The following is a 13,736-nucleotide window of genomic DNA, read 5'->3' as shown; positions in this document are numbered from 1 at the left end:
GAGGGTCTCAGTTCCTGGGGTTGTTTTGCAACAATACTTCATAGAATCACAGCACGCCCCGAGTTGGAAGGGACCCACACAGATCATCAAGACCAACTCCTGGTCCCACACAGGACCACCCAAAATCCAAACCTTATGTCTGAGAGCGGTGACCAAACGCCCCCTGAGCTCCTGCAGCCTGGGGCCGCTACTCCCGCGGGGCTGCCCCGCTAACAGCAGCTCACTCTGACGTGCAGCACTTACCCCAGAACACGACGGGCCGCGGTCGGCCCCGGGGGGCGGAGCGGGGGGTGGGCGGAGCGGGGGGCGGGCGGAGGGGCGCGGTCTCGAGCTCGGGTGTAGATGCAGAGACGGTGGCGGGATCGCGGTGCTTCTCGACCTGCGTGGGCAGCATGACGGACCGCTCGGCCTTCGACACCAATGTCATCACCATGACCCGCTTCGTGATGGAGGAGGGCCGGCGGGCGAAAGGCACCGGGGAGTTCACGCAGCTCCTCAACTCTCTTTGCACCGCCGTCAAGGCCATTTCCACTGCCGTGCGCAAGGCGGGCATCGCCAACCTGTGAGTGACACCGCCTGCCCCGAGCAGGGGTCGGGGCTGCCGGCCGGGCTGTGCGGGAGGTGGGATGGCCTTAAAACATCGGGATGCACTGCCGTCCCGCAGGCTCTTCCCGCCTTCCTCCAGGGACTGCGGCAGCATCTCGGACAGCATCTCCTCCCAGGAGGAGTGGGCTGTGTTACTTGCTTCTCGGTCCCTTTAGCAGATCCTGCTGCTGATGGAGGCACGCAGACCTTCACCAACCAGGCGTGGGTGTCTTGAACCGGAAAACCAAAGGAGCAGGCTGAAAGGCAAAGTCTAGTGAAGTAGAAGCGGGATTGTTGCTCACTGTAGTCAGCCACTCAGTATCAGAGCACTGCTTTGTGCTATGTGGCGCCTCATCAAGCTGTGTTAATTTTTTTTTCCCCATCGCATTGTAGCAATGTGAGTTTGTGAGGATTTGAAAGCCTTCCTCAGGAGCAGGCTGTGGCAGCCAGCAGAGCTGACACCAAGGAGCGTTGCTCCAAGAGCGTTGAGAGGAAATCAGAGCTCACAAGGTGTTAAAAGAAAAGCAAAACTATTGTAGATAACTACTCCTCTCACTGATATAAATCACTGTATTGTCGATATAAACTGCTTCAGTGATTAATGAAAGATGTAGCAGTACCGTGCTACATACACACTATGTAGTGGAAAACATATTACAGATGCAGGTAATGCAGAGTAGTATTTATTACAAAACATATTTTTACTGTCAGAGAGCTGAAAAGTCTGGTGAAGTTAATAAAATAGAAGCAATGCCAGGAGACAATGAGGATATTCCACTTTACACATTTTTGAACTATTTTGCTCTGTTTTGACTTCTGCTTTTATATGATTGCCATGGCTTTCTCACTGTTACATGCTATCCCCTTCCAGCACCTGCTCTGCTGACCACTGAGGACCAGCATTTCCCACCTGTGCCCTCGTTTGTTATGGCAGAGGTCCCATTCCTCATGTCTCCCTTTGCTGCTGTGCTGAGTTGCCACAGGCTCCATGTTTGTGCCCTGCGTCCCCTGCAGGCTGCACGCTGGGCACATCCTCTCCCAGCCCCCAGAACTTTGGTTACTTTCTGTAGCTGCTGTGAATACATGGAGTGTACTCCCTGCCTTCCTCTCCCAAGTTAGAATCGGAAGTACAACACTGTCTAGAAACACTTTCACATTCGCCAAAAAAACATTCAAGGTGCCGTAGCAGAAACAGGTGTGGACAGACACATGGAGAGACATGGCATGTCTTTTTCTTTGTCTCCTGCATACAGCACATTGCTGCATTCCGAAGTTCAGAATTATTGCAAAAAAACTGAATTACCAGTATTCAAACCTATCAGTATAAGATGGCTGAAGTACATAAGAGAAATCTCAGTGTGTGCAGAGCTGGGTCTTGTTTTTCTCTGCTGAGAGCTGAACTTCCTGTTCTCTCTTCTGAACGCTTTCAATATCGCCTATCACAAGGTCACCCAGTACTTCCTGATTCCAGACAGGGTAGTTCAGATTAGCTGTCAGGGCTTTATTTGTGTTGTGCCTGTGTTTCTCAGTTTTATTCCCAAAGAAATATTTGTTACTTAGAGTGAAAAGCTGAAAACATTGAACCGTAAAATTGTTGATTTGTGTGTTAGCAAAGTGTTTGTTTCGGAATTTGCACATGGAACTGCTAACCAAGAGCAAACTACATTGAGAAGTTGTAACGTAAGTAGCACAGTCAGATTTACTTGTTAAGTATAAAGTTTCTAGCAAAATCTTAGCTTTTACAGTAAGCGGCTGTGACAGTGGAAATAGGATGGAGGGTCAACATTTAGGTTTTATAGTTAATATAAAGGAATGCAGTTTTGTAATTCAGCCTTCACAGCCTGCTCTGGCTATATTTGTCTATAATTCAGGGACTACTGAAAGATGATTCCCTATTTTGTGTACGTCAGTGCCTTCTAGTTTTTTCATGATACAAGTAATATTAGCAGGTCTCAGCAAGGATCCATCGGACAGCAAAAAAAAACAGGTGCAAAAACCTGAGAGATCACCTGTCAGTACTGTTTGCTCTGCGGGATCTTGTACAAACACAATCTTGTCAGAAAAGGGGTGCTTTGGAAGCTGCAGTGCCCTCCTCTGACTGGACGCTCTCTCCTTGCCTTGCTTTAGGTATGGGATCGCTGGTTCTACCAATGTGACAGGAGATCAGGTGAAGAAGCTGGACATCCTTTCCAATGATTTGGTGATTAACATGCTCAAGTCATCCTTCAGCACATGTGTTATTGTGTCAGAAGAAAACAAGGATGCTGTAATAGTGGAAGCTGACAGAAGGGTTGGTAGCTTTAAAAATTTTCAGTACTCAATTTCAGGTCAATCTTTACAATTGTATCTTTTCAAATGTGGGAAATCGAAACTGAGTTAAAAATTTCAGAGAACATGTACTTTTCCATATATACAAATACAATCAGTTTTCAGTTAATTTGTTTTGTAGGTGCGTGTGTTCTTCTGTCCCGCATTTGTCCTGTCTGCTATTTCTGTTCCCAAGATTGGATTTTTATGTTTGTTTTCTCCATTGTTCCCCTCCACCTTCTTTCTTCCCCCACTTTTTCCTAATTGCGGAGGAAGTGATATTCATGTTTATTCCTCCTGATCTCTGGAGCTGTGCTCTGAGTCCATCCAGCGCTTCTGTAAAGGAGCTTTATCAGTAAAGCACTGAGTACCTGCTTCTTGCAGATCAGATCTTGAATTCTCCAGGTTAGGCAAATTCTCTCAGAGGCCCTGAAAATAAGATGTTGCAATGACACAAAAAATCATTTTGACTTTTTGGTCTTACTTATGTTTCCTAGTCTGCATATACTTCTTGAATGATGGTAATTCCTTTTTTTGCTGGCCGATATTCCCGTGTACAAAAAAAAAAAATCTGAGCAAAAAGTTTAGAGAAAAGAAACAATAAATATAATTTAGAAAGTAGGACATTTGTTTTGTCGAAGCAGTTGTCTCTTTCCTTCTTTGCTGAGAATCTTTTGAAATTGATTGTGTTGGCATTGGGTGAATTTTAGATCTGCTTTAGATCTGAATAAATGTGATTACAGAGCCTCACAGATCACAGAGCAAGGCCCAATGTTAGTGCCTTTTTTAAACAAAATGTGATCTAATACGGTGCTTTTATCAGAATTCCTACCCATGTGATAGCATAGTATAGCATTTCTGGGTTTAAAAAGGTTTCTGGCATACAGGATTGAATTGAATGAAAAGCAAATATGCCAACACAGTTAATACGCATGATTATTAGTGATTGTGGAGAGGATAAGGGAAAAATGAACTATATAAAAAGTACAGTGGAATCAGCTGTTTTCCCTGTCCTGGCAGATTCCTTTGTCTGCAAGAATCCTTAATACAGCCATAGGCAGAAACCACTTCTTTATGAAGGAACGAGCACCCAGCCCACAGGGTAAAACCAGGAACTGGCTGCAGTAATTTCTGAGGTCCTGTCCATTTCTGAGCAGAGGACTTTCTTAAGCTGTTTAAAGTGGAATATACAGTAAAATATATACTTTCTGAATGTCAGTTGTTAAAGTAATTTTTGATCCCTCTAATTTTAGCTCTTAATAAAAAAAAATAGATCTTGTCTTTTTCCTTAAAATTCGGCATGCAGTCTCATTAGAGATGAGAAAATGTAGCCCAAATAGTAGATATTAGAGGATGTCTATCAAAATGGATGAGCATTAACTTGATATATGAAGCTAAACTAATCACGTAGCTTTTAAATTAAAAAAAAAATTAAATACAAAAACCAGCTTTGCTGTTTCATCTTCTGTTACTTACTTCAAGGATTCCCCAGATTCTACTGTGGCACAAATCACAGTTGTAATCAAGATTGAAATCCAAGTCAGAGTTCTTCCAGTTACAGAATTCCTTCATAATCTATAAAAGCATTATAATTTATATCAATTTGGAAATGTCTGAGAACACTTATCTACTGAATACTTTCATTTGTAGGAGGTAGGCAAATAATGTCACTAATCTTACTGCTCCCCGTTTTATATTTTTAGGGTAAATACATAGTCTGCATAGATCCTCTGGATGGATCATCTAACATTGACTGTCTTGTTTCCATTGGGACCATCTTTGGCATCTATAGAAAGGTAAAATGCTTCCCATAGGATAAAAAAAATTATTATTGTGCACCTTTGGATTAAATATAATTTTATATGAAAATTTAATAAAATCTGTCTAAACTCGTTTGTGAAAGAGACTTTCCAGGACTGACTGTAAGTTATATCTGCTCTTTCAGATGCTTTTATGAAAGATTTGTAAGGGATTTGCATCACTATATTAGCAGATGAACATTAGAAGAACATGGAAGCCTTGCTGATATTTAATTAGTCAGCTAGAGGAGTCACCCCTTGCAAACATAGCTGGTATTAGATTCATAAATAATTTTCTTGAGACAAAATACCATGTGATTGTTATCTACATGGGAAATGTGCTTTCAGGTTTTCTTTTTCTCTGTACTAATAGTTATGTTAGCCTGAGGACAGGCTTTAAATGCAAGCCAGAGCTGAAATATGGCATGTGCATTTGAGTGTCTAATTCACTCTGAAAGGCAGAAACCTTGTCTGCAAAGCCTGAAATACTGGACTTACATCTCACAAGATGGGGGAAACAGTAAGTCAGATAAAAACACACCCAACTGTCTGTTTTAATCATCTTGTTTATGTTCTCACACACCTCAAAGTAACTATTTTCAACTTCAATTTTTGATGAAGCAGAGGAAAATAAAACAACCCTAGGCATTTTGCTCAGCTGTAAACTCCATAAGTCATGTTTATTGCTTGCTTTTCAACTATGCCTTGGAGTTTTGCTTCTAGCTGTGTTCATCATCACCTACAAGGAGGTGCACAGCTTTATATTATCACCTTAATCCTTTCCTGATTCCTGCATTCCAACAAGGCTTATATAAGAGCATTTCTAGATGAATGTGTTTGTCTCTTCCATATAATTTGTGCATTATATGTAATGCATACAATAATAAAACACATCCATTAGGAATCCTAGTTGTAGGCCATGCAAGCATTTGTGCTATTTGTTGCATGGATATGCAGTAGATTATCCCTATCTCAGAGTCCAGTTATATTATATACCAGATTAAAAAAATGAAGTAATTTTTTGTGCTCCTTATTCTAGATATCCCCTGATGAACCTACTGGGAAAGATGCTTTACAACCAGGGCGTAATCTTGTGGCAGCGGGTTATGCTCTCTATGGAAGTGCCACAATGCTGGTACTGGCCACTTCTGCTGGAGGTGTCAACTGTTTTATGCTTGATCCGGTGAGGATGTCTTCTGCTTGCGTATTAGTTAGGGATAACAGGTACTGTCTGTAAGACACATTTGTCCGTCCAAATGGTCAAAGGAGCAATTTTCAAATTAAAGCTGATGTGGAAAAATGAAGTATGTTCCATTGCCTGTCAAAACTAAGATCAAGAGATTTTTCATTCCACCTGCCTGCTGCAGTCAGTGATTCAGCAACGGGAAGACAGTCAAGTCAGTGAAGCAAATATGCAGCACGTGTGTCAAATAATGTGGTATTTAAAATAAGCTACTTTCTGCAATGCAGAATGCAGCTGAGTTTCTTTTTTATGTCTTTTTTCTTAATGCTAGGGCCTTGGTAAACTGTTGAAGCAGAGATCCTTAACTTTCTTCTATGTTTTCAGATCTTACCATTATGAGTAAAAGAGTAAGTGATGTGTGTGAATGTGTTAGACATTGTAGAACGCATTGATGTATAAGTTTTAAAATCAAAGATATATTGACCACAGCAAACCACCTTCTGCTATAATAACCTGTCTTTGTGTTATGAGTTAACCAGTAAGTGGTACCTGCCTGCATTAAGGTTTTAGAACCTGCAGTGGTCAAGAAGCTGGAAATATAATGTGATGCTCCCTGTGAAGTAAGAGCTTAATTAGCTGCATGTGTTTTTGTTTATATTCAGATAGGAGACTTAGCTTTGAGCATGTGTGAAAGTTATTTTGTTTGCTTTTAGCACTAACATAGAAATTTACATCAGTAAAAACTAAACAGCTCGGCCCTTGGTGACAGAGACTGAATCTCTTGACTTCAGGCTTCTAGTTAGCCCAAGCTAGGACAAACTGGAATATATTAATATCTGTTTGAAAACATTTGCACATTGCTTCAGCTGGCATTCTCAGTTTCTGAACTCTTCATAGCCATTCCTTTGTTATGAGTCTAGCAAAAGTATGGGGAGCTAAATGAATTTACAGGCAACAGCGTTACTTTTTGTATAGAAAACTGAGAGAGAACTGGGAATGGTAGTATAAAGAAGCTTGCATGACACCAGGATTCCTGCTCTAAACTGCATCTAAACAGCAAACACCTTCTTCAGAGGTATTGAATCATTAAAGAAAGTAGCAGCTCTAGTAATTATTTCCTAAACTATGTATATGATTGGCTTTCACTTTGTAAATGAATGAGAAAACAACATCAACAAATTATTTTCTTTCTTATTTTTAGGCAATTGGAGAATTCATTTTGGTTGATAGGGACGTGAAAATCAAAAAGAAGGGGAATATCTACAGTCTCAATGAAGGCTATGCTAAATACTTTGATTCTGCAGTCACTGAGTATCTCAAGAAGAAGAAATTCCCTGAGGTAAAAAATCCAGTTTCAAAGAAGCTTTCTGACGACAAGCTACACTTAGCAATTCCTACTTTACCATCGGTCACTTTCTCATGTATGAAGTTCCAGAGCTGTTTTTTTCTTTATCTATTTAAAATGTATCCATGTGTGTAGGACTGCTAGTTAGAGCAGCAGATGATGTGATTGAATATTGCACTGCCCTTCAGTATTGCACTCCACCACTGCCTTTTCTTCCTTTTCTTCTTTCTTTTTTAAATTTTTCTATCCTAGCCAGGGGCCTGAGTAACTGTTTTGAGGTTAAAACCGGGCATTTAGTGGTAAAGTAGAGAGGAAGTCTCATCCAGTGATGAAGAAACATTTTCTACAGGCATGTTAGGTTGCAGCTGCCCCACTGCAGTGTCTGATTAGACGGAGAAGCTGAGCAGGGATGTTGGCCTTGTGCTCAATGATAACATTGGCTGTGTCCCCAGGGGCCTCTCATGTGAGAAGTTCATGTTGTTTCAAGGTCTGCTTTGTGGTCATGCAGCTCCCTGGTATTGGAAGGCCTGAAGCTCTGAAGAGTACCCACAAAAGCATGTCCATTCTCATGCCTTCCTTCTGTTCTCACTACAGTTATTAGGTGGATAACAGTGTCAACATGTAGTATTGTTAAGTGTTGATCTCCATTCTTGGCTCCCTGAACTTGCTTTGAACAAAGACTGGTATTCTCCTCTGGTGACTTGCAGGGTTAAGGTGCTGTTTATCAAGATACTAAAATGATACTAAAAGATACTATCTGCAGTGTGTTGAGGAACAAATTTTAGTAGTCAAATGTCAACTTTTTGTTGACAAAAGTGCTGTAAAAACTGAAGCAAAAGGGTTAAAATAATTACTAAGGATCACTTCTTTTGCTTTTTTGAAGTTTTTTTCTTTCTCATTACAATAGAATAAAAACCCAAAACCAGTTCCCACCGCTTGATCTTTGCTACTAGAAATGCAGTGTTTTCCAAAGGTTAGAGCACTGACAGAGAGCTGGGCAGCATACTCTGTTGCTGGCACCACCACTCATCTATTCTGAAATCTTCTGTCCTTTTCCTTGGATTTTCCCAATTAGAAAATGAGAAAGACACTGAATTTTTAACCTAAGCTACTTGGAATACTATGAATTGCAGTGTGGAGGCGTTAGATGTTACAACCACTAAGAAGAAGGAAAAAAAAGACTAACCCGATGTGCTCAAAAGTTACATTTATTTGAATGTCTTTCTATAGGATGGCAGTTCACCATATGGTGGAAGGTACATAGGATCTATGGTGGCTGATGTACATCGCACACTGGTGTATGGAGGAATCTTTCTGTATCCTGCTAACTCCAAAAGTCCCAAAGGGAAGGTAAATCTGCATGAGTCCAATTACAGGGGGTGTTGCATTACACTGATATTTCACTCTCATGGAACAGTGTTTTGATTCCAGAATGTAATTCTTACAACTTGGTAGCTTGTATCTCTAATATGCACAGATGACCCAGTCTTTGCACACTATTCCAGGAGACAGCAACCTGTTGTCAGACACCAATTTAGGGCTGCTTCTAGCCTGTGTCAACTGTACTGATTTTTCTTTATATTCAAACATATATAGATTGTGAATCATTAGCAGGAACGCGTTAGGGAATGTTCTATTTAAGCAGTCATACCATCTCTGCCCAAACCATGGTGTCCCCAGCTAAGTGAAAAATTACAAAGCAAAATAAATGGCTCACGCTATGCTGAGATTCCTATCACAATCTGAGATATCAGAAGCTTAAATGTAATGTGCTCCTTAAGAGAAGCTTTGCTGTACAGAAAAATCTCTGCTTCTTGCTCTTAGTGGTGCTGCTTCATCTGGAGGAACCAAGCCTGGCTGCCTCTGCAGGGCAACAGGCAGTCCCTTGTGGAAAAGCATGCTTTTAGAGGCTGACAGGGTGACTATTTATTCAGCAAAGACCTTTCATCTGTTTTGTAACTGTCCATAAATTATTGCTTCAGGTTGCAGATAAGATGCAGTTACTCATTAGAGAAACCTAATGGCATACTCAGGGCCAGTGTTTTTCTTGCTACCTGATCTGCTGCCTTGTTAAAGGCTGTGTCTTACATATGAGCTTTATCTCTGTGTAAAGAGCACAATGCAAACATGAACTATGGAGAAAGCACTCAAACCAAGCAAATCCAGCATTCTTTCTGCTTTATTTACAGGAAAAATCTGCACAATTCTGGAGTCAAGTGTTGATTGGCTTTAAATCAATTGCCAAGTAGTTATGTTTAGTGATTGTCAGCACTGTCTGGGTTGACCATTGCCATTTTGATTCTTGTCTTACAGCTGAGACTGCTCTATGAATGCAATCCTATGGCTTTTGTTATTGAGAAAGCTGGGGGAATAGCAACAACAGGGCATCAGTCAATACTAGATATAGTGCCTGAGGATATCCACCAAAGAGTGCCTGTTGTCTTGGGATCTCCCGATGATGTGAAGGAGTACCTGGAAATAGTCAAAAAGCATGCAGCCAAGTGAAGTAGGCCTGCTGCAGTCACTGTGCAGTTGGGAAGGAATGCCTTAAAGCGAAACCAAAGAACACACTGCAAGTCTGAACTGTCAGACCTTCGTAAGAAGAAAGGGGATAAGCCACAGTTTCAGAAGATTTTTTTAAAGTGCAATTGTACTGTACAACAAAAGGCATTAAAAGATTGTATTAAAGGAAGCATTAAAAGAAAAGCGAGAGGAAAATGTGTTTGTTCTCTTCATTGATTTTTTTTAATTATACAGAAGTCACTGATGCTACAAGAAAATATTGTGCTATGTTAATTGATACTTAACTTTCTCAAACAAATGATACTATCACCAGAATATCTTACTTTGTCCTATTCTAAAAATCTTACAGCCTCTTACACCGAGTGACCCTTTTTCGACCACTCCATAATTCTTTGACAAGTTTAAAGGCTAACATGGATAATTTCACACACTGTTTCTAGGCCCTACAAGTACTTCGCTGTGGACTTATCCTAACCAAGAGTTAATATTTGTGAAATATGTACATCAGGGTATGGTAACTCTGACAAATCCTGTTAATACTGCCAGTTAGTGCTCTGTCAGATCCAGGTACATAAGGATGGGAAATGGAAAATGAGACATTTTGTAGAGGGATTTTGAATTGCAGAAAGAGCATGTGCAGCTTGGTACCATTCTGTTGTGATGGTATGGCTATCATTGCCAGAAATTAATCTGGTTGTTTGGTAAGAAAAAGAACATCTCTGTTACTAGCAACCCTCACCTGATCTTCTTTGCGTTATTTTGAGAATGTGCATTACCACAGAAGGAAAGAATTCTGCTGTGTAAGCAGAAGTAAATTGTGAGGATTCCCACAAAGCATGCCGACATTTAATGTGCTGATTCAGAGCATGCTGCTGGGAACACAACATGGGTGCTCGGGAGCTAGATGGACTGTCCACCTGTCCAGGTCTCCAAATGTCTTATAGGGTCTGGACAGTCCTGACTATCCGCTCTTAGCTCTTGCTCTGCCTGTCCTCCAGCTTCCAGTGTTGTAAAGATGTGTGCCTGGCCCTGAGCAGCACGAAGCCCTCTGCAGGCCATGCTGCAGTGTGGAATACAAGGAGGCAGTCAGCTGGGAGAGGGCTTGGGTCCATGTGGCCAGGCAAGTGGGACAGCTGGACTGCTGCCTGCCAAGTCACTCCTGTGACCCAGGCTTTTCTCCACAGGCTGTCTTGCTCATGCTAGGGCCAGCGCTGCTCCCTCTGCCTGCTCAGGTTGGACACCAGCCACTTTCATTGAAGAGATAAAATGTAGTCTTTGCATCTGTTTTATCTTCGTGATTTCAAAAGGAAGAGGGAGTCTCTCTCCTTTTTGGATGAATGAAGGTGCTGGGAGTGGGTGGAGATGCTACCTCCATGCTGAAACACTTCCTGGGGGAACCACATGGCCCTTTCTCCTGCATTTCTCTGTTTACTGGCTCTAGCACATATCCCTTAGCACTTTAAGAGGCCCCTAGCTCACCAAACCATCCATAGCAGGCATGGTGCTAGGAAGGACCTACCCCTCTGATGTTCTGGACACTGCCCCTAGAGCAAAGCATGTGACTGTTTCTGCAGTGCATAACTTATTTAATATTTAATTTTATTTAGACCTTTAAGTTTTTAATTCAATTTGTTCTCAGAGCCATAAATATAATACACTAATTAGAAGAATTTTTTTTTTTTTTCTGGCTTTCTGCACACCAGTCTGGACTACAGTACCTCACCAGCCCACTGCACAACTTTTAGGACAGACAGCACCTAACAGCAATCCATTACATCCAGCTATAGTAACTCCTCAGCTGTATTCTGCCCTCAGCCCCTTCAAGAATCCTTGGGCTGCATACATCTATTTTTAAGACAACATACTGGCAACAGGGAAAGGTTATAGAAAGAAAAGCAATACTGCCTCTGTTTACCACAACATTTTCCAGTGTTTTGTGTTTTTTTTTTCCTCTCTGGGTTGACATTTTGTAGTGAGTGTTTTTCATCCTGAGAGTTGTTTCTTACTGTCTGTAATATATGCACCCATGATAGGAAGAGCTCCTGTGCAGCCACTTATGGAGAGAACTCCTCCATCAGCTCACCCCCAGATCCTTTTCAGGGTTATTCGGGTGTATCAGAACTGTGCAGAAGGGCTTGCCTTGGCAGGGCATCCATCTTCAGCTCTTGCACTACCTCTTGCCCTGCTCAGATGCTGAACTGTGGCATTTGGTGAAAGGTCACCAGCTCTAATTTCAGCCAGCACCATCCAAGCAACTAACATTTATGAGCAGTTAGAAGAGGTGTCACCTTTACGGTACAGGGATAGCCTATACACCAGTGGCAGTGGGAATCAACCTCAAGGGCTCCTGTGTAATCACTGTATTAGGAGACAAATCACAGATCTGTCAAATTAAGCTGCTTTTTTTTTTTTGTTAGTATCCTTTCTGTCCTATTCCACTTTATTGACTGGCTTATAGTCATCACACATTTTTAAAACGATCTTATTTGTTTCTCTTCCACCTATTAAATAATAATATTTTGTATAGCTTAACTGTAGGGTTTGGGGTTTTTTTGTTTGTTTGTTTGTTTGTTTTTTATCATTTAGAGGATTCTCCACAGTATTTATCACAAGTTTATTTTGACCAAGATCAACCAGGGTGAAGATTTCCTCCTGCCCAGTCTTTTGTCACTGACAAAATTTATTCATTTATTTCTCTTCTTACTCCACTGTTGGCTGTAATGTTTCTGGTAAGCTTGGTTGTAGAGTTGGTGTTTGTTACATACTTACATAAGTACATTTCTTACTGAAGGAGTGTTGTTCAAGCGGTACCCTAAGGCATTGTGCTCTGTACTTACTAAGAACTACCCACTACCTGTAGAAAGCATTTGAGAAGTTTTCAGTAAAAAAAAAAAGAACGAAAGAGGGAAACAATGACCTCTGAGCACCCATTGAACTGCTAACTCCAAAACAAACGTTAGAAGCGGTTCTGAACTTTGTCTTTTTGATCAGTGTACAAGATCACTTGGAATCAATAGCAAAGAATGTCTACACGTGATGTTTTTTACAAATGTTAGAAGCCATAGTACACACACGCCCATGCCCTCGACAAATCTTATTTGCTGAGTTGATTAGTTGCCTCAGTGGTACACAGCAAGGAGATTTTGCATTAAGAGCATTTTAGAACTCCTCATGCTGAGAGCCACTAGGATGATGAAATAACTTGCAGAATGCAAGTATGGTTGTATTTTAAACCAGCAGATCTGTTTACACATCATTCAAAGCTTCACCATGAGCTACCCTACAGCTCTGTAAATATGTTATTTTTTGGTTTTGTTCTAAGTCTCTTGAAATTTCTTTCAGGGCTCCTGTCCTGGCAAAAAGTGTTCTGGAATATTTGTCCTGTGATATGAATGGTCTCACAGACTTTTAACTAGATCACAGAAAATAGAAAATGTTCCAGATGATTTTCATTTTCTACCTTCTTGCCATGGAGAACGGAGTGGAAAATCTGCCTGTTACTCCATCTGAGGAGCCTTGCTCACCTCCCCCTTACCCTGAGAGTTGCCCAGTGACAGGGCAAGAGGCAGTGGGCACAAACTGGAACACTGTTAATTTCCATCTGAACATGAAGAAAAACTTCTTCACTGTGCAGTGACAGAGCACTGGCACACACTCCCCAGAGAGGCTGTGGAGTCTTCTTTGGAGATCTTCAAAAGCTGCTGGGATGCAATCCTGCACAACCTGCTCTGCGCGTGCCTGCCTGAGCAGGGGCTGGAGCCAGTGACCTCCAAAGTAGAAAATCTTTGCATTCAGATGCATCACACATAGGGAAAGAGAGAATTTTAGGAAAATCATGAGGAATTATGAAGTGTAAAAAAGGGAATGCAAAGGGATGTCAGAACTCTTGGCCTAGAGCTGCAGCTCCTACAAACAAAAATAAGGCTAAATACAAGTTCTGTTGATTAAATAAATTTCTTCTTTCCTGGCATGATTCTAGCCCAGTAATTTGCTT

The 13,736-nt window shown here is 41.3% G+C and overlaps 1 protein-coding gene across 1 annotated transcript; it reads left to right on the top strand.

Moving 5' to 3' along the window:
- On the top strand, nt 304–9,937 carry LOC110390078 (fructose-1,6-bisphosphatase 1). Its single transcript, XM_021381254.1, has 7 exons — nt 304–562; nt 2,713–2,875; nt 4,596–4,688; nt 5,731–5,874; nt 7,076–7,213; nt 8,450–8,569; nt 9,533–9,937. Exons 1-7 carry the CDS (start codon nt 393–395, stop codon nt 9,722–9,724), a joined length of 1,020 nt encoding a protein of 339 aa, XP_021236929.1. The 5' UTR covers nt 304–392; the 3' UTR covers nt 9,725–9,937.

This window comes from Numida meleagris, chromosome Z (genome assembly GCF_002078875.1).
Source record: "Numida meleagris isolate 19003 breed g44 Domestic line chromosome Z, NumMel1.0, whole genome shotgun sequence".
Classification (NCBI taxonomy): domain Eukaryota; kingdom Metazoa; phylum Chordata; class Aves; order Galliformes; family Numididae; genus Numida; species Numida meleagris.
Note: the sequence above shows the minus strand (reverse complement) of the source record. Positions and strands in the feature narration are given on the sequence as shown.

Coding starts and splice junctions, on each gene's coding strand:
- LOC110390078 (XM_021381254.1), top strand. CDS start 393: ATGACGGACCGCTCGGCCTTCGACACCAATGTCATCACCATGACCCGC. Junction 5,875..7,075: donor ACTGTTTTATGCTTGATCCG/GTGAGGATGTCT, acceptor TCTTATTTTTAG/GCAATTGGAGAATTCATTTT. Junction 7,214..8,449: donor AGAAGAAGAAATTCCCTGAG/GTAAAAAATCCA, acceptor GTCTTTCTATAG/GATGGCAGTTCACCATATGG.